At 37.1% G+C, this 20,046-nt stretch overlaps 1 protein-coding gene across 2 annotated transcripts in view; it reads right to left on the minus strand.

Annotated features, from left to right (window-relative positions):
• Window positions 1–9,514, minus strand: part of LOC127850199 (RNA-binding protein 33-like) — a 50,097-nt gene extending 40,583 nt beyond the window's left edge. For both annotated transcript variants that reach the window (XR_008035119.1, XM_052383040.1), the window contains exons 1-4: window positions 9,330–9,514; window positions 2,823–2,874; window positions 1,838–1,905; window positions 1,225–1,282 (exon numbers count right to left, since the gene is read on the minus strand). Coding sequence is in view for 1 of the 2 variants with exons in the window: in XM_052383040.1 (XP_052239000.1) it covers window positions 1,225–1,282; window positions 1,838–1,905; window positions 2,823–2,874; window positions 9,330–9,370 (219 nt within the window). In the remaining variant the exon portion in view is untranslated. The remainder of the gene's footprint in view (window positions 1–1,224; window positions 1,283–1,837; window positions 1,906–2,822; window positions 2,875–9,329) is intronic.
• Window positions 9,515–20,046: the final 10,532 nt, after the last annotated feature.

Here is a 20,046-nt window from a genome sequence, read left to right on the forward strand (position 1 = left end):
GTCAACTGGAAGTAGTTTATATACTTACATGTTTTTTTGTGTTTTTTTTTCTGTTGAACACATTTGATACATTGTGCATTTTATGTTATTTAAGAATAACTCAAAAGGAAGTTTTGTTCAATAAATTTGTTACTTATAAAACAATGTTGCGTTTTTAAATTTTATTAAAATAATTAAACACTTTAAATGTACAACATAATAATTTTATAAGTTAATAACAAATACCAAACATATTATTTCATGCCCTGGACGAACCAAACATGAAATAGTTTGCAAAATAAGCAGCAAATAGTTTAATTTGAATCGAATCGAAAATAATCGAATCGGACCATTTGGTATCGAAATCGAATCGAATGATGGGTGAATAGTTACAGCTCTATTATTTTTATTGTAATATTTCTTCCAGGAACACAATGTCCTACCATTTGTTTATAACTACTCTTGTTTAACCTGTTACCACTTAAATACATATTTTTACACAATTGTAGTCCCTTAGAAAGTTAAATTTAATTAAATACCTTTCTTACTAGATTCAAGTGTAAAAGGCTTCATTTACAACCCCTAGATACTAATGAGCAGCAAACAGCATAAAACCTGAACAGACTGCAAGTTACTCGCAGGTCTGGTTTTATGCTGTTTGCACATGGCCATTTTCACTTTTCTTCTGAGATGGAAAGGGTTAAATGATACTTTGAAGAAATCTGACACTATTGATGAATAAAAATAGGAAACAAGATTGTGCTGCACAGGTATCAATTAATTACTCATGGCCAAATTTACTTTCTGTTTGTATTCATAATTACGTTGAAACCTTTCATATTTTGGATATTTTTAAGAATATTTGGACAATACAAAACATAAGGTACTTAGGGCCATTTAAATTAATAGAAATTTGTATGTTCTGGGTTTAAAATAGTTCTTCTTTATAAGCTAACTGTACATGTGAGCCTCATTCTGGAAAAACGGGGTTAATGTATTTGCGCTTAGTGTAGTCCCAGATCAGTCTACACATGCTTATCAGGGAAAACAGTTGCAGCTTTAATTGAATTTCTTGTTTGAAGTATTTCTCTGTTAAACAAAAATCTAGTTTATGTGTAAAGTGTTGTCCCTGATAAGCCTTTGCAAATTGCACAGGCTAATCTTTTACAACACTTAACGCACAATCATTAAGCCCAGTTTTCTCTAATTTAAATCTAAACAAGGATCATGTTTATAACAGCTTACCTGGATGTCCACACCTGTGCTGGTGTCAAGGCCTATCTCTATCTCACTGCTCAGTTCGCTTGCAATGTAGGAAACCAGGCTTGGTAACATGAGATATTCATACATATCACACACAAGATAATAGTTTATTTTTTTGATACTAGTATTAACAATTTATATATGGGCCGCACTCTGTGAAAAGGGGGTCAAATGCATGTGCGTAAAGTGTCATCCCAGATTAGCTTGTGTAGTCTGCACAGGCTAATCAGGGACGACACTTTCTGCGTTTATGATGTTTCTTGTTTAAAGAAAGAATATTTTTTAGCAAAAATCCAGTTGAGGTGGGAAGTGTCACTTGTATTTTTTGTCTCTTCGGACAAATGTATTTCAAAAATATTTTTTTTATCTTAATTGTTGGACATGATTTTTTTATTATTTTTAAGTGAATGAAAACTTAAAATAAATTTTACGGTATCAATATTGTGTACGGAATTTTACGGTATCAATATAGTGAACGGTATCTATAAAGTGAAAGGTATCTTTTAAGCTCAAGGTATCTATAAGGTGTAAAGCATCTATGATTTGTAAGGTATTTATAAAGTGCGAGGTCTATATGGTTTGTTTCCATGGTTACAGCAGTGAGTTGTCCTTCTGGTCCCCAGGGGTGATGCCTAGCAATACGTCCTCGTCAATCTCCTCATCCTGTCAATGAAACAAACCATCACGGACTTTCCTCACTAAATTTGTTAATTGCAAGACATTTGACTTAATAATATTTAATAATAATTTTGTGTGATGAACTGACAAAAATGTAGATATAGCTAAACATGAACATCATTTTTTTATGAGTCAGAGATAATCAGACTGAGTGTCAATACAGTAAGCCTTATACAAGATTTGTAGAGTTTTGACCCTTGACTTATCTTAAATTAACTATTCACCATTCATTCAGCAAATGAAACCATTTTTGATCCACACTGATTTTGATTTAATTTTTAGCACACCTGAGAACATCATGCTCATGATACCTTTGATCTTTCTAGAGTCATGAAACAAGGTACAGAAAATTGCCTAATCAATAGTAATATTAATCAAACGTCGTCAGGTTGTGTTTTTTAATGACTTTTTTTAAACTCTTCAAATTATGGTCACGTTTATCCATGGTGCATGAAAAACACCAAAAGGTCATGTGGCAAAATGTTGCCATTTGAACTTTCGACCTTAAATAATTTATGTGACAGCGATTTTTTATGACTTACAGGAAAATGGCTATTTCCCAATTAGGAACAAATATAAAATTTCCCAATTGCTGTCCAAAAAAATCTCAATTGAAGGTTTAAAAAAAAGGGCAACATTCAGTTATTTCCCTATGCAACTCTATGGCTTGAACCAAAGTAATTATAATATATATATTTACTACTTGACAATACTTAATAATAAATAATAGCATTTGTAAGCAACAAATCAAATAAACCAAATTCCCAATCTGAAGACTTCACAATGCCAATTTTCCCAATTTAATTTTTTTGCGCTAATTTTTCCCAATTGGGATAGTACCGGTACTTTTCCTGATTGGGCAAACAAAAATTGCTGTGTGAATTAATGAAACATCAGCTTACCTTCCTGGAGCCAAAGGCACTGGTTCCAGAGTCCTGTAGGAGCTCATCATCACTGTAAGAGAAGTAAAACATCTGTTGTATAATTGAGCCTTGCTCTGGGAAATCAGGATTTAATGTATGTGAGTAAAGTGTCACCCTCATTAGACTGTGCAGCCTGCAATGGCTTATCAGGGATTACACTTTCCGTCTAGACCAGGGTTGTCATTATGATTGTAAACAAAGGATTATTTTGGAGTAGTAACCAATTCAGCCGGGGGTCAAGGGGGTCGCCTAGGCCCCCTTGTAGGTCCAGGACATTTTAGGGACAAAATACTGCTATTCTCAGAGCATAAAAAGTTAAAATGAGGTTTAAAAAGAATAGAAAATTTTAAGATTTTCACATTTTTAGTTTACTGTACAATGTAAAAACATATTAAATTGATAGATCTGTGCATGTTCCAATTCTATCCATTACCTGATAATCCAGTAATATTACGATTTCTTTTTTTCAAAACCAAATTACGGCCAATATTGACGATGAATGTCGTCTGCCATTTAACGCAAGTGCATATACAAATTGAATTGTGGGATTGGGGAATTCCAATTGAACATGCGTGAATGACGTGACGCGATTTGAGAGCATTGATAACCGTTTATATTTAGTAATTACGACAAATCAACAACTGAATCTTAACTGTTACATGTACCTCCTTTCAGAAAAGTTTGCGACAGTGAAAGTGAATTTCTGAGAATAAAAATGAGTCTTTCTTAAAATTTTACCAAGTACTTTTCATTCAGGATCATGATATAACTTGTCAGGTCATTCAGGCATATAGACCTATATGTATGCATAGTTTGGCAATCTCAAATTATTTACCTACTTTTTACATTATGTGTTATGACCATTTGTATAACAAAATGAATTATTTAATTGAAGTATTTTCAAATGCGTATAATTAAATGTGTTAGCCGAAATCATTTTCAGATTTCATTATTCACGGAAAATTAAGAAAATTCTAGCAACAGAGACACATTTCTCGTGTTTTTATGTACAGATGAAAATCATGCCAAACTTAGACTTCATGTATAACATCATGTCATTCTTCCTCTGGGAAAGCGTGGACTTAAATATTTAGATGCTGAATAACAAATTTCATAGCGCAGAGGTCGCTAATATCTTTTATTTTGGTAGAAAATCGAAGAGCAATTTTTAATATGTGGAAGCCTTTTCTCTAAGGCAAAAACAAAATAATGGTGTGGTTACGGTTACCCGACTGAGCCTATTATTTTACTGCGACCCTACGACATTTCTATTCAAAATGAAATCTAAAAAAATTTTTTTTTTAAATGTTTGCTTTTTTAAACAAAATCGAATCTATGTTGAGATGTCACCAAGATGGGTTTATGGAGGTGTCTTTTGCCGCGACTGAAGGTATGTTTTTCATGGTGGGTGGGGTAAAACTGTGATTTTTTTCACTGAAAAATGCATTGGAAAGGTGGTTGTTTTTGTATATGTACACTTCTTGAGGTTAGTCTATTTACATATCTTAACATTTCCGCACAGGAGTGGCGGTGTTTTCATTAGGATAAATGAAACACCCAAGGCCAAAACTTTCGACAAATTCCATAAATTTAAACAGTGCTTCTCTTGTCCCTGCTTCTATTGAAAATCCATCCATGCCAAGGCTAAAAGAAACTAAGTACAATTTTTTCAAGAAATGCCTAGGCTAGGGGAACCTATGCTCAATTTTTGTGTGTATAGTCTAGACATAGTAGGGGGAACCCAAGCCCAAATTTTACATGAAATGCCCAGAATTTTCCTGAAAAGCTTTGGGAAGCCATGCCCAATTTTTCAATTCAGAGTTTTTAATTGCACTGTGCATGTTTTTTTGAAAATTTGTGGTTTTGTTTTATATCCTGTTTTTAAACCTGATAGTTTTATATTATAGTTTTAAATTCAGCATGTCAGATAGAGCTTGTTCTAGTTTTAATAAATGTGTACATGTATATACTTTTATTTCTTGCCAGAAGTACTGCTGAAGAGAGAGCTTGTTCTAGTTATATTTGTTTTTTCTTTTGATGAGGGTATGACTATCAAACAGGTGTTAGCCTTAGTGATTAAGCCATGTTCTTTAAAGTGTTTTCGGGGTTTCTTCCCATCAAAATTTACAGTTTTTTTCTCTATATAAAAAAGTTTTCTGAAGTTTGTTTTTGATATGGATAAAAAGTCAATGCATGGCTACAGCCAAGTTGAAGCCATGAATTGACCATTCATCCTTATCATCAGTTAAAATGTTTTTGTGCTAGATTGCCTATGTATGTATTGGAAAAAAGCCGTTCAACAAAATAAAATAAAGAATAAAATGTGTTTCCTTCCTACCTACCCTTTTTTTTTTGGCCCGTAACCTGAACCACAACATTATTTTGTTTTGGCCCTAAAACAAGAGGGCCTGAAAGGCCCAAAGTCGCTCACCTGAGATTACAAGATATTATTGGGACAAATCTTCTGACCAAGTTTCACGAAGATCGGAAAATAAATGTGGCCTTTAGAGTGTTAACAAGGTTTTACTAAAGCCATATTAGGAAAAATGCCCCACCCCCTGGCAGCCATGTTTTTCAACAAACCGGCATCATTTTTGAACTCGTCCAAGATATTGTCGGGATGAATCTTCTGACCAAGTTTCATGAAGATCGGACAGTAAATGTGGCCTCTAGAGTGTTAACAAGATTTTACTATAGCCATATAAAGCCATATAAGGAAAAATGCCCCGCCCCTTGGCAGCCATGTTTTTCAAGCAAAGGTTACCATTTTGGAACTCATAGAAGATATCAGTGGGACAAATCTTCCCAAGTTTCATGAAGATTGGATTATAAATGTGGCCTCTAGAGAGTAAACAAGGCAAATGTTGACGCCGCACAACGCACGACAGACAAAAAGCGATCACAAAAGCTAACCATGAGCACAACGCACGTTGTGCTAAGGTGAGCTAAAACTAGTTAATTACGCTCTACAGTGCTACATTCTGTGAGATACGGTCAGTTATAATCTGTGAAATGTACAAGCTATTTGATACAGTTTCACGTGGGGGTCGGCGTGTATTCGGCTGCCTGAGAGCTGATTGGTTGACGTGCTTACCAAGAAGAATTTTATTGACAGCTGGAAAAATCAATATTGGCCACTCGCTGAGAAATTCATTTTCTGGCAATAACGATGAATTCGATCAGCAATCGGTTAATAATGACAATGAAAATGGTCATCCTGCCATTGGTCAGTTCCCCCCACCAGCCCAGATTAGTCTGGCTAAAAGATTGATGTTAAAAATATTGCCAATCTAAGACAAAAAGTCATTGTTCTGACAAGCATTTGCCAGTGCTCCAGCTAGGATTTGAAAAGGACAGGGAGGCTTTTTTGTCTTTTGACGCGCAGTATATTGTCAAAAGGGCACTTTCGACGCGCAATATTTTGTGAAAAGGGCACGTTTGAGCGCGCGGGTGTTTCTGGAATGCTTCCTATTGCATGTTAATTTATATGTTATAAATACCGGTAATTGTATTATTCCCATTATTATTAAACCATTCAAATATAATGTCTACAATGAGGATTAAAATAATTACAATGAAATAAGAGATTTATGAATTATCATATGTACAAAAAAAAATATATATTTTTTTTTTGAGAGGTGGGGGGGGGGGGCAGGCTTGGGTTTGGGGGGGCAGGGCGGAGGTGCGGGAGGGCAGGGTGCGGCGCCCTTCGATTTAGGCCTAGCTGGAGCACTGATTTGCTATATTTGTGACCTAGCTTTTTATCACGAACCATGTTCATACTTTGCTTTCATTAAAAATTGTTCTGATTATGTGTTGATCATTTTCTGACAATATTGATCAAGCAAAAAAGATTTGACATGTTCATTTATTTCTGTCATATACAGGCTTGGCGAAATTGCCGGTCCGCCGGTCCTGACCGGCAGATTTCCATTTGGTCCGGCAGGATTAACAAGACTGCCGGTCCTGGCGACCGGCAAAATGTGAAATGACTGCAAACAATTTTTTTGTTTCAAAGTTGAAAATTCGAAGAGCAAACCCCTTACTACATCATGAAAATGAAATCGCTCATTGTTTTGATGTTTGCAAAAGGTTTGTTACGTACAATTAGCAAATCCAACTGGTTACACAACATCTACTTCAAACTCAGTTGCAAAATCGGCAACTGCCTTCTAACAAAAAAAATCTTGATAGCTTTGACATATTTTTCGAGTAGATAAGGACATTAAAATATAAATTTCTTTATGAAGCATGGCTTTTAAAAAGGTTGTTTATTAAGTATAAACAATGTTCTAGTGATAACACAACCATTTGCAAACGCCATTTTTCAGAAGTGTAAAGAGTACAGTGCATTTTTGGGCAGAGCTTTCATTGGACGAGCGAATTTAAATTTAGATCGAATGCAATACGTTACATGTACAAAGAACTGTTTTATTGCATCATACAAATGTCACGTAATTACGTATCGTTCGTGGATAACACACAGTGACAAACAAAGTTCATTTCTGTTTTCATCGAGATTTATTTCCGTTGAATATATTCTAACACAACGCTTCTAATGTTCATGAAGTACAATTTTACAGCGCGGCGGCCAATTGGCCGCCACGTCGAGACAGCGTGACTGCTCTACTCGATTGTCAAACTAGGACTCTAGAATTCCTCTTACAACAAAGCACAGCATTTAATTCCAAGGTACATGAACATAAAATTTAGATATTTCCTATGTCATTCTTGGTTGGTTAACTGTTCCCTTACCCCGATTTTCTAAACCCACCCCTTCGAATAACCCTTGTTGATTGGATGGATCGCTTATACACCTACCACATGCCACAGCAGAAGAGTGCAATATACAATTATCACTTTGGGAACAGGAGACCTCATTTCATTTGCATACTTGATCATACAAACAGATGCTCTCTATGGACAAACCACATTAGTAGTGTGAAACCTAACACTCCTATAATCGATTACGTAAACCCCGATACCCATAAGATACACACTCAATCCGAACTTACATTTGTTATGTACATTGGGAAATTGGATATTTCAATTATTTAAATTTCATTATATACTATATCTGAATTGGGGCTTGTTATGTACGAGCTGAATGTTCCCGATAATTGAACTACATTGGAGAAATGAAACCATACTTCCATAATCAATTTTTCAAACTTAATTACATGTCCCTTCCGGACTGACATCTGTTATGTTAATTCCTAAATACCCGCAACATACAGCAACGTTAAATACTCAAACATACTTTTAAAATATTTCCTTATTATTAAATCTATCTGCACTTACATTTATATACCGTTATTTTACACAAAGTGTCATGTAAAAAACGTGCTTCCCGGGGACTTTCTGATACCAGGCAAAAATGAAAATGAAAATGTTAGCATGTACATGATTCATCTTGATTATTTAATTAATTTTTCTGAAAAATGAAATGCCTTAATACTAAAATGATCATTAAATGTCAGGAAACTTGTTTTATACTGTGCGCAGTATATTTAACAGCTGGTCTGCTCCAAACTGCAATTTTATCAAAGTACATGCAAGAATGTTTTAATCGGTTTGAATAACTATAATTTGATAATTATTCGGCTTGCACTTACGTTATTGAAATTAGTGCACCGAACCGCTGATAGGGAATACATTGTGCATGTAATAAACACTGACACGCGAATTTTTCGCACCTTTATTGACATTACACAACATATTAACACCAATTAGCTGCCGGTGTCGTTTAACCTCTAAGCGATTAAAATTGGTTTAACGGACGGTTGAATAAAACGATCAAGATGTGATCGCTGCCGTCTTTGAATTTTCTAGTTGTTTTTTTTTGGTCCGGCTTAATTTTGTCCGGAACGACACATTTTCTGAAATGCCGGTCCGGATGACCGGCAGCTTTTTGCCAATTTCGCCAAGCCTGCATATATATGCACATTAGGGGTATGTAAACATTTATCTATACGGTAGGGTTTATAATGCATGTATTGGAGTTGAGAATGACAACACAACCTTGCAATAATTTATGAATGCTCAGAACTAATAATGCCAATCGGTTTCTAGATTTTAAAGCCAACAACACTGTTGATAAATATTCCATAAATTTATAACTCCATGAAATTCTTTATTCAAATTGAGATCAAAACTCCGCAACATTAGAACTATCTTTTTAAAAGACTACCTTGGAGTGGAATACACTTGAAAAAAGTGTAGTGCAAGTGCAAACAGCTTCAGGTCAACTGTCTGTTTACTAACCAACCCCTCTCCCTGCAACAAACTTATCCAGATCCAGAATGCCAAAGCTTACTCAAATAAACCAAATAGTGCATGAACACTTTAGTATAACAAACAAAAAACGTGGCTAAACTGTTGAAGGGCTGAGCAAAAAGTTCGACTCTTTGTTTGAGAAGAATGCTTGCTTAAGCCCAAGGCTTGGACCAAGCAATCTTCAAATTCCGTTTTCATGGTTTTGTTTACCTGCTATCCCACGACGCTTCTGTTGGCCGTTTTCGCGGCATGACAACTGCGATCTATATAATATGCATATGGGTTTGATTATAATAAACAACACAGTTAACTTTTTTCATAATGAAGGAAAATAAATGTAAAGAAAAGGCGGTTAAATGAGGGAGAAACAACAAAATGTGATGCATCCACCATTATAAAAATAAACTGTTGTAAAATTAGCAAACGGGGTTACACTGAAATAATTATATGAAGGGTGATAAAAAGCGCGTCTGGTTTATGTTCATGGCTACATTCAAAACACAATATGCACTCATTTTACGCCGTGTGTTAATAATCAAATTGCTCACTTGCCTCAAAATTAAGACACAATAATATTTATATTTAAAACTGTTTCTGTTGGCGTGCATCGTCGATCCAGATTTCTGTAAGCCCAATATAGCTGGGTTTCCGGACGTTTCACCCCCAAGACGTTTCCTCCCCTAGACGTTTCTCCCCCAAGACGTTTCCTCCCCAGACGTTTCCCCCCCACTTTGGTTTAAGTGCAGACGTTTCCCCCAATAAATGTATGATTGTTTGGTTGAAGTTTATTCTTGATTTATTATCAAAATAATTATTTTGTTTATGAAGTTTTCAATTAACTTTATTTATGAAGCAGTGTGTTTGATTATTTTTTTGGTTTAACTGTGAATGGAATGCATGTAAATCATTAGTGTTGAGGAACTGTAGTTGTTTGTTGTTTTTAATCCAATTAATCCAATTAAATAGGGTCAATTGGTGAATAGATTAAATGGTTGAATCACATTTATATTAATTTCAAAACTGTTTTCCTTGTAACAGTTAAATATGATAAATAAATAAACTATATAATTGTCAACAATTTTATTTTTTTTTCATGCATTTATATGTATGTATATAATAAAATGATTAGATGTCACTGATATTTTAATTTTTACTAATAACTAGTTAAGACTAATTAAAACAGAATTGCACTTTCCTTGTGCATTATTTCATTATTGGTATAATAAGCAAATGTAATCAAAACTTATTGATATTTTAATAATTTTACTCAATAATATTAATTATATTAAAAAGCAACAAAGAACTTTTTTATTTTATGAAGTTGTGGAATTTAAGGAAAAGTTAATAATTTTACAAATTACAAAAAAGGGTTTTAAATGCATAAATATAAAATATATCAGTTCTACAAACACCAAATCTAAGCAGTTCAGTATCACACTCCACAATCAGGGCTAGCGCTGGCCCAAAATATCTTTGAGCCACCCAGATCTAAGGGGGGGGGGGGGCCGGGGGCATACATTTCATTCACAAAATGCATTGCAAACAAATCCTGCTATATACAGAGAACAAAGTCATGACATGTATCATTATTATTTCATTATTATTCTGCGCTGTTTTTTACCAGCCCACAGTTTGTAGATCACTTTAAAGTCAACATCTTTGCAGTCTTTTCCTTCAATTGAGATTTTCATGAGATGTTCCAAATTTTTTACAGTCAAACAATTTCTTAGATCAGTTTTGATTACATTCTGCCTACTGAACCCTCGTTCACAATCCACTGTAGACACTGGGGATACAAACAACCTTTAATTAAACTTTAATTGCAATTAAACCGCGCATATTTTTCACGTTTTCCTTTGATTAAAATACGCCGCTGTTAGTTTGCATAGTGTGTGAGTAAAACGATCAAATTAATTAATTATCACCTTTTCATTTCAATCGAAAATCGGCAGAAAGTTGTAACATCAACTACATAGAACTAATTATTTAATTATCACTCTTTAATTTAGATCGATAGTCAGCTTGGAAATAATTAATTTATTGTCACGCTTATTTTCATTTTTAATCTTATAATACGACATTTGCGACCGGCCGCTATTTTGTTTGCAGACGACAATATTAACTGTGTAATCAAAGCTCCACCCATTTTTACGTTTCATTCAACGTCATTTCATGTGTAAGCGAGCTCAGTTTTGATTGGCCAGCTACCATGTGCACTTCAATAATAAGGTCAAGCGATGTCTCGATACAGGTGCAGACCGGTTTTCGTTCACTGTTCAAATTGCAAATACTTTCATTGAAACAAAGAGAAAAATATAGAAAACCAGTTTCGGGTTAAAATGGCTGCTGTTTTCAATGAAATTTTATGAGATTTAAGCATTTTCGCAAATCGGATTTTTCTTGAGCCAAATTCTCAATATTTTCGCAAATGGCTCAAGCGGCGAACGACAGCGCGAGCCCTGCACAATGTCATGAACACCATCTTTTACAATCTGGTGACAAGTGTCTCATGTACTGTGCGTTCCGCTGTGGGCTCCACCTGTGGGCCGTACACCTTTGCACATTCACTTAGAAGTTCACTAGTTGTGATGTCTTTGCTGTCATACCTTGCTCAGAGGTCTCTTATGCTTTTCTCTATCCTACGGCTCACTGGCCTCACTCTCCTAGTGGATTGGCCCTCTCTGAAGTACCTCAACTCGTACTGCACATTCTCAGCCTCTGCGCGTAGTGCTGGAACTAGGCGGTAGAAAGTCAGTTCCTGGCCACCTGCTTTTCTGTTCAGAGATTGGTGCCATCCTTCGGTGTCATTGTTGGTTCTGACAGTCACCCCATTAACTGACAAGGAGTCAATATCGAAGATGGCGTGGTTAATCCACTGCTCCTCCATGTAGTGCACGAACCTGGAGAGCTGTTCGGAGTTAGCCCTTATCGCAAGGAGCTGGAAAGCTGGCTCAATGTCGGCGGCTGGCAGAAATGGTAGCGCCATCATGTTTCTTACATAGGTATGGATGGAGGCCTTCTCCATGTAGGCTGGCCTTAACCCCAGGTCCCCCACCTTGCGCCATACAGTCTGGGTAAAGTGAAAAACACATCCCTTGATGGTTGCTGCTGGAAAGACTTGACGGACCGCCAACCAAGCGGCTGAAATTGAATAATTTCATAATTAGATTTAAGATGATATTATAATCATATAAGAAATAATAACCATGTCTGTAATTTTAGGTTATGTTAAGATTTTATACACTGGGTAGCTCATACATGTGTATGGTTGATATATTTTCTTTTGAAAGTGAAATTTCTATAGTGTTTGTATAACACTGTCAGTTCAGAAAAGCAAATAACACCTGTTTTTACCCTTTGAATACAATATTTAAGCAATTTTAATATTATTACCTTGCTCAAAGTCCATTACAAAGTTTTCGACAACCACGTGATCTAACGCATCACGGATGCTGGTAAGGACCTGAACATAATCGTCAATCCTCCTCCGTGACATTAACATGAATGCCAACGGCACTTGTTTCTCCTTGCCATCGTGTGTGATGAAGCCATGGATCGACGCAAGCTGACCGGATGAAAATGGTTCACCAACAACCTGAGAATAAAGAGTTATACACGTGACAGTCCATTTTGTTTATAAAGCAATGGAGTCAACTTTGAAATAAAATTAGGGAAGAAGGGAAACGGACTGGAGCCAATATGGAAAGATTTGTTTGAATAGGTTCTACGCCTCTCTTGCCTGGGTGAAGTAGTTATTGAGTTTATATATATATATATGTATATTGCTAGTATACATTGGTTTATTGGTTTGATCCTTGCTTATATACATTTTTAATTGAAATTTTGAATTTTGTAATTTTAACATAAATTACCTTAAAAGTTCCATCCATGAACCAACGCTTGGTCTTAGAAAGGAGGTCCAGCTGGGTTTGTGTGGCGAACACTAGGTGTCAGGCATTTGGACCATTCCAGATATCGGCTACCTGGAAGTCTTGAGACTGTAGGCAGGTCTGGTCAATGTCAAACCGCAAGTCCTTCGGCTCCGCTGGTCGGAACTTTGCTCTGTATCTGTTGGCCTTTCTAGCCAGACTGTCTGGCAATGGGAGGTTTGGGTTGTTGTGGGATGCATGCGCATTCCCTGCACCCTTGGCTATGTCACCTGAAGATTTGTAAGGTTGAGCATGTCATTTTCTGAATGTAAAAAGTAGCGTAAGTGACATTTTGTTAAATTTTCATGAGAAGCACAAAGATGTTTTATTAAAATAATAAATATTTTTCCGTATTCAAATTTTCTGATTATAATAGCATCATTTAAATTGATTTTACTTCATAACTGGATTTTTTATTAATTAAAAAAAAATCCTCATGAAATGAAACTGTGTCCATGTCGCGCATGAACACGGTTTAAAAATACACTTTAAATGATAAAAATTCAATCACTGTTAATGAAAAAGTAATGGAAAATATCTTATTAAGCTTAAATTATAGATAATATATTACAAAAATATATGTACATTTAGATCATGAAATAGTTTTGTTTGAGAAAATCACCAAAATGATGTCCATTCCCAGTTTGATGTCTTATTCCCAATTCACATAATAGTGTTATTATGTAACTATCATTTATGCCTTTAATTCATTTTGAAAAATAAATTGATAATTTAAACAAAAACCTAGCAATTATGATGAACATTTTACATGGAGTTGTAGTATACACATATAATTCAAATGATGTTTATCTAAGTCCTTGATGAGAGATAGAATTCTAACATTATATAATTATCTAATTTGACTTACCACTTCCACATGTTCGATGCTGCCACTTGTGACATAAATCACATTCAGTAGCTTCTTCGTGTTCACTAACAATGTTCTTACAATCTAAACAAAGATCCGACATTATGAATTCTAACACAAGAACACTAAGAAAATATTATATCCAATGCACAAACTCACAAACTCTGAAAATGTCAATCACTATGATACGTATGAATAATATTATTGCAGTAAATTCTAATAACAGAATGAATCAGTGTAAAATGTTTTTAGTATATATAGGTATAATTGTATTTGTTTGTAGCAACATGAATTTATTAATTCAATAATAGTAATTCTTTACTTTGTAACATACCATTCCACTTAAAATGATCATCAAAGAACATAAAAGGTGTTTGTTTACTCAATTGATTTATACAATAGTTATAATTGTTTAATTTGTAACATACTATTCCACTTACAATGACCATCAAAGAACATCAAAGGTGTGCTTTTACTCAATATATTAATACAATAGTTATAATTGTTTAATTTGTAACATACTATTCCATTTAAAATGACCATCAAAGAACATCAAAGCTTTGATTTTACTCATTTTTTAATGAGCTTAATTAATGCAAGAACAATTTAAGGCACTTATAAAATCAAGTATAATGAGATCTATTATTTAATTGTTAAATTTGTTAGAGGCTTCCCTAAACAACCATATAAAATCATTAATTAATATTTTAATTAGTCAGGACTCAACTAACATCGTTTTTTTTACACATAAAATGCACTCAATTAATATACTAATACTTTATTTTCACTTTATTACAAATAACTACTGCTAATATACATTTACATATTATGCAGACGTTTCACCCCCATTTTGGGGGTGAAACGTCTGGGGAGGAAACGTCTTGGGTGAGAAACGTCTGCCACCCATTTAGCTGTCACGACGGACGAGTGTATTTGCGTGCGTGTGTGTTAGTCCGTAGAGCTTTCCCGAATTTAGGTGCGTGAAGTTGGCTCGCCGTTCGACGTTCGACATTAGTTCAACATTCAAATTACCGAATGTCGAGCTGGCTCGGCATTCCAGCTCGACATTCAGTTCGGCATTCGCATATAGTGTTGCATGCTTATTTTCGAATGTCGAGCTGGCTCGGCATTCCAGCTCAACATTCAGTTCGGCATTCGCATACAGTGTTGTATGCTTATTTTCGAATGTCGAGCTGGCTCGGGATTCCAGCTCGACATTCAGTTCGACATTCGGATATAGTGTTGTACAATAATTTTTGAATGACGAGCTGGCTCGGCACTCCAGCTCGATTTTCAGTTCGGCATTCGCATATAGTGTTGTATGCTTATTTTCGAATGTCGAGCTGGCTCGGCATACCAGCTCGACATTCAGTTCGGCATTCGCATACAGTGTTGTATGCTTATTTTCGAATGTCGAGCTGGCTCGGCATTCCAGCTCGACATTCAGTTCGACATTCGGATATAGTGTTGTACAAATTTTTTTGAATGTCGAGCTGGCTCGGCATTCCAGCTCGACATTCAGTTCGGCATTCGCAAATAGTGTTGCATGCTTATTTTCGAATGTCGAGCTGGCTCGGCATTCCAGCTCGACATTCAGTTCGGCATTCGCATATAGTGTTGTATGCTTATTTTCGAATGTCGAGCTGGCTCGGCATTACAGCTCGACATTCAGTTCGACATTCGTATATAGTGTTTTACCATTTTTTTGAATGTCGAGCTGGCTCGGCATTCCAGCTCGACATTCAGTTCGACATTCGGATATAGTGTTGTACAATAATTTTTGAATGACGAGCTGACTCGGCATTCCAGCTCGACATTCAGTTCGACATTCGGAGATAATGTTGTACAATAATTTTTCAATGACGAGCTGGCTCGGCATTCCAGCTCGACATTCAGTTCGACATTCGGAGAAAGTGTTGTATAATAATTCATGAATTACGAGCTGGCTCGACATTCAGTTCGACATTCGGATATAGTGTTGTACAATAATTTTTGAATGACGAGCTGGCTCGGCATTCCAGCTCGACATTCAGTTCGACATTCGGGGAAAGTGTTGTACAATTTTTTTGAATGTCGAGCTGGCTCGGCATTCCAGCTCGACATTCAGTTCGGCATTCGCAAATAGTGTTGTATGCTTATTTTAAATGTCGAGCTGGCTCGGCATTCCAGCTCGACATTCAGTTCGCGTTCTGATATAGTGTTGTACAAATTTTTTTTTAATGTCGAGCTGGCTCGGCATCCCAGCTCGACATTCAGTTCGACATTCGGATATAGTGTTGTACAATAATTTTTGAATGACGAGCTGGCTCGGCATTCCAGCTCGACATTCATTTCGACATTCGGAGATAGTGTTGTACAATAATTTTTGAATGACGAGCTGGCTCGGCATTCCAGCTCGACATTCAGTTCGACATTCGGAGAAAGTGTTGTACAATAATTTTTTAATGACGAGCTGGCTCGGCATTCCAGCTCGACATTCAGTTCGACATTCGGATATTCTGTTGTACATTTGTTTTGAATGTCGAGCTGGCTCGGCATTCCAGCTCGACATTCAGTTCGACATTCGGATATACTGTTGTACAATAATTTTTGAATGACGAGCTGGCTCGGCATTCCAGCTCGACATTCAGTTCGGCAATCGCATATAGTGTTGTATGCTTATTTTCGAATGTCGAGCTGGCTCGGCATTCCAGCTCGACATTCAGTTCGACATTCGGAGATAATGTTGTACAATAATTTTTGAATGACGAGCTGGCTCGGCATTCCAGCTCGACATTCAGTTCGACATTCGGATATAGTGTTGTACAATAATTTTTGAATGACGAGCTGGCTCGGCATTCCAGCTCGACATTCAGTTCGACATCCGGATATAGTGTTGTACAATAATTTTTGAATGACGAGCTGGCTCGGCATTCCAGCTCGACATTCAGTTCGACATTCGGAGAAAGTGTTGTACAATAATTCATGAATGACGAGCTGGCTCGGCATTCCAGCTCGACATTCAGTTCGACATTCGGATATAGTGTTGTACAATAATTTTTGAATGACGAGCTGGCTCGGCATTCCAGCTCGACATTCAGTTCGACATTCGGAGAAAGTGTTGTACAATTTTTTTGAATGTCGAGCTGGCTCGGCATTGCAGCTCGACATTCAGTTCGGCATTCGCAAATAGTGTTGCATGCTTATTTTCGAATGTCGAGCTGGCTCGGCATTCCAGCTCGACATTCAGTTCGGCATTCGCATATAGTGTTGTATGCTTATTTTCGAATGTCGAGCTGGCTCGGCATTACAGCTCGACATTCAGTTCGACATTCGTATATAGTGTTTTACCATTTTTTTTGAATGTCGTGCTGGCTCGGCATTCCAGCTCGACATTTAGTTCGACATTCGGATATAGTGTTGTACAATAATTTTTGAATGACGAGCTGGCTCGGCATTCCAGCTCGACATTCAGTTCGACATTCGGAGATAATGTTGTACAATAATTTTTGAATGACGAGCTGGCTCGGCATTCCAGCTCGACATTCAGTTCGACATTCGGAGAAAGTGTTGTATAATAATTCATGAATGACGAGCTGGCTCGACATTCCAGCTCGACATTCAGTTCGACATTCGGATATAGTGTTGTACAATAATTTTTGAATGACGAGCTGGCTCGGCATTCCAGCTCGACATTCAGTTCGACATTCGGGGAAAGTGTTGTACAATTTTTTTGAATGTCGAGCTGGCTCGGCATTCCAGCTCGAAATTCAGTTCGGCATTCGCAAATAGTGTTGTATGCTTATTTTAAATGTCGAGCTGGCTCGGCATTCCAGCTCGACATTCAGTTCGCGTTCTGATATAGTGTTGTACAAATTTTTTTTTAATGTCGAGCTGGCTCGGCATCCCAGCTCGACATTCAGTTTGACATTCGGATATAGTGTTGTACAATAATTTTTGAATGACGAGCTGGCTCGGCATTCCAGCTCGACATTCATTTCGACATTCGGAGAAAGTGTTGTACAATAATTTTTGAATGACGAGCTGGCTCGGAATTCCAGCTCGACATTCAGTTCGACATTCGGAGAAAGTGTTGTACAATAATTTTTTAATGACGAGCTGGCTCGGCATTCCAGCTCGACATTCAGTTCGACATTCGGATATTCTGTTGTACATTTGTTTTGAATGTCGAGCTGGCTCGGCATTCCAGCTCGACATTCAGTTCGACATTCGGATATACTGTTGTACAATAATTTTTGAATGACGAGCTGGCTCGGCATTCCAGCTCGACATTCAGTTCGGCATTCGCATATAGTGTTGTATGCTTATTTTCGAATGTCGAGCTGGCTCGGCATTCCAGCTCGACATTCAGTTCGACATTCGGAGATAATGTTGTACAATAATTTTTGAATGACGAGCTGGCTCGGCATTCCAGCTCGACATTCAGTTCGACATTCGGATATAGTGTTGTACAATAATTTTTGAATGACGAGCTGGCTCGGCATTCCAGCTCGACATTCAGTTCGACATCCGAATAGTATTGTACAATAATTTTTGAATGACGAGCTGGCTCGGCATTCCAGCTCGACATTCAGTTCGACATTCGGAGAAAGTGTTGTACAATAATTCATGAATGACGAGCTGGCTCGGCATTCCAGCTCGACATTCAGTTCGACATTCGGATATAGTGTTGTACAATAATTTTTGAATGACGAGCTGGCTCGGCATTCCAGCTCGACATTCAGTTCGACATTCGGAGAAAGTGTTGTACAATTTTTTTGAATGTCGAGCTGGCTCGGCATTGCAGCTCGACATTCAGTTCGGCATTCGCAAATAGTGTTGTATGCTTATTTTAAATGTCGAGCTGGCTCGGCATTCCAGCTCGACATTCAGTTCGCGTTCGGATATAGTGTTGTACAATTTTTTTTAATGTAGAGCTGGCTCGGCATTCCAGCTCGACATTCAGTTCGACATTCGGATATAGTGTTGTACAATAATTTTTGAATGTCGAGATGGCTCGGCATTCCAGCTCGACATTCAGTTCGGCATTCGCGAATAGTGTTGTATGCTTATTTTCGAATGTCGAGCTGGCTCGGCATTCCAGCTCGACATTCAGTTCGGCATTCGCATATAGTGTTGTATGCTTATTTTCGAATGTCGAGCTGGCTCGGCATTCCAGCTCGACATTCAGTTCGACATTCGGATATAGTGTTGTACAATAATTTTTGAATGACGAGCTGGCTCGGCATTCCAGCTCGACATTCATTTCGACATTCGGAGATAGTGTTGTACAATAATTTTTGAATGACGAGCTGGCTCGGCATTCCAGCTCGACATTCAGTTCGACATTCGGAGAAAGTGTTGTACAATAATTTTTTAATGACGAGCTGGCTCGGCATTCCAGCTCGACATTCAGTTCGACATTCGGATATTCTGTTGTACATTTGTTTTGAATGTCGAGCTGGCTCGGCATTCCAGCTCGACATTCAGTTCGACATTCGGATATACTGTTGTACAATAATTTTTGAATGACGAGCTGGCTCGGCATTCCAGCTCGACATTCAATTCGGCATTCGCATATAGTGTTGTATGCTTATTTTCGAATGTCGAGCTGGCTCGGCATTCCAGCTCGACATTCAGTTCGACATTCGGAGATAATGTTGTACAATAATTTTTGAATGACGAGCTGGCTCGGCATTCCAGCTCGACATTCAGTTCGACATTCGGATATAGTGTTGTACAATAATTTTTGAATGACGAGCTGGCTCGGCATTCCAGCTCGACATTCAGTTCGACATCCGGATATAGTGTTGTACAATAATTTTTGAATGACGAGCTGGCTCGGCATTCCAGCTCGACATTCAGTTCGACATTCGGAGAAAGTGTTGTACAATAATTCATGAATGACGAGCTGGCTCGGCATTCCAGCTCGACATTCAGTTCGACATTCGGATATAGTGTTGTACAATAATTTTTGAATGACGAGCTGGCTCGGCATTCCAGCTCGACATTCAGTTCGACATTCGGAGAAAGTGTTGTACAATTTTTTTGAATGTCGAGCTGGCTCGGCATTCCAGCTCGACATTCAGTTCGGCATTCGCAAATAGTGTTGTATGCTTATTTTAAATGTCGAGCTGGCTCGGCATTCCAG

This window comes from Dreissena polymorpha, chromosome 11 (genome assembly GCF_020536995.1).
Source record: "Dreissena polymorpha isolate Duluth1 chromosome 11, UMN_Dpol_1.0, whole genome shotgun sequence".
Taxonomy (NCBI): domain Eukaryota; kingdom Metazoa; phylum Mollusca; class Bivalvia; order Myida; family Dreissenidae; genus Dreissena; species Dreissena polymorpha.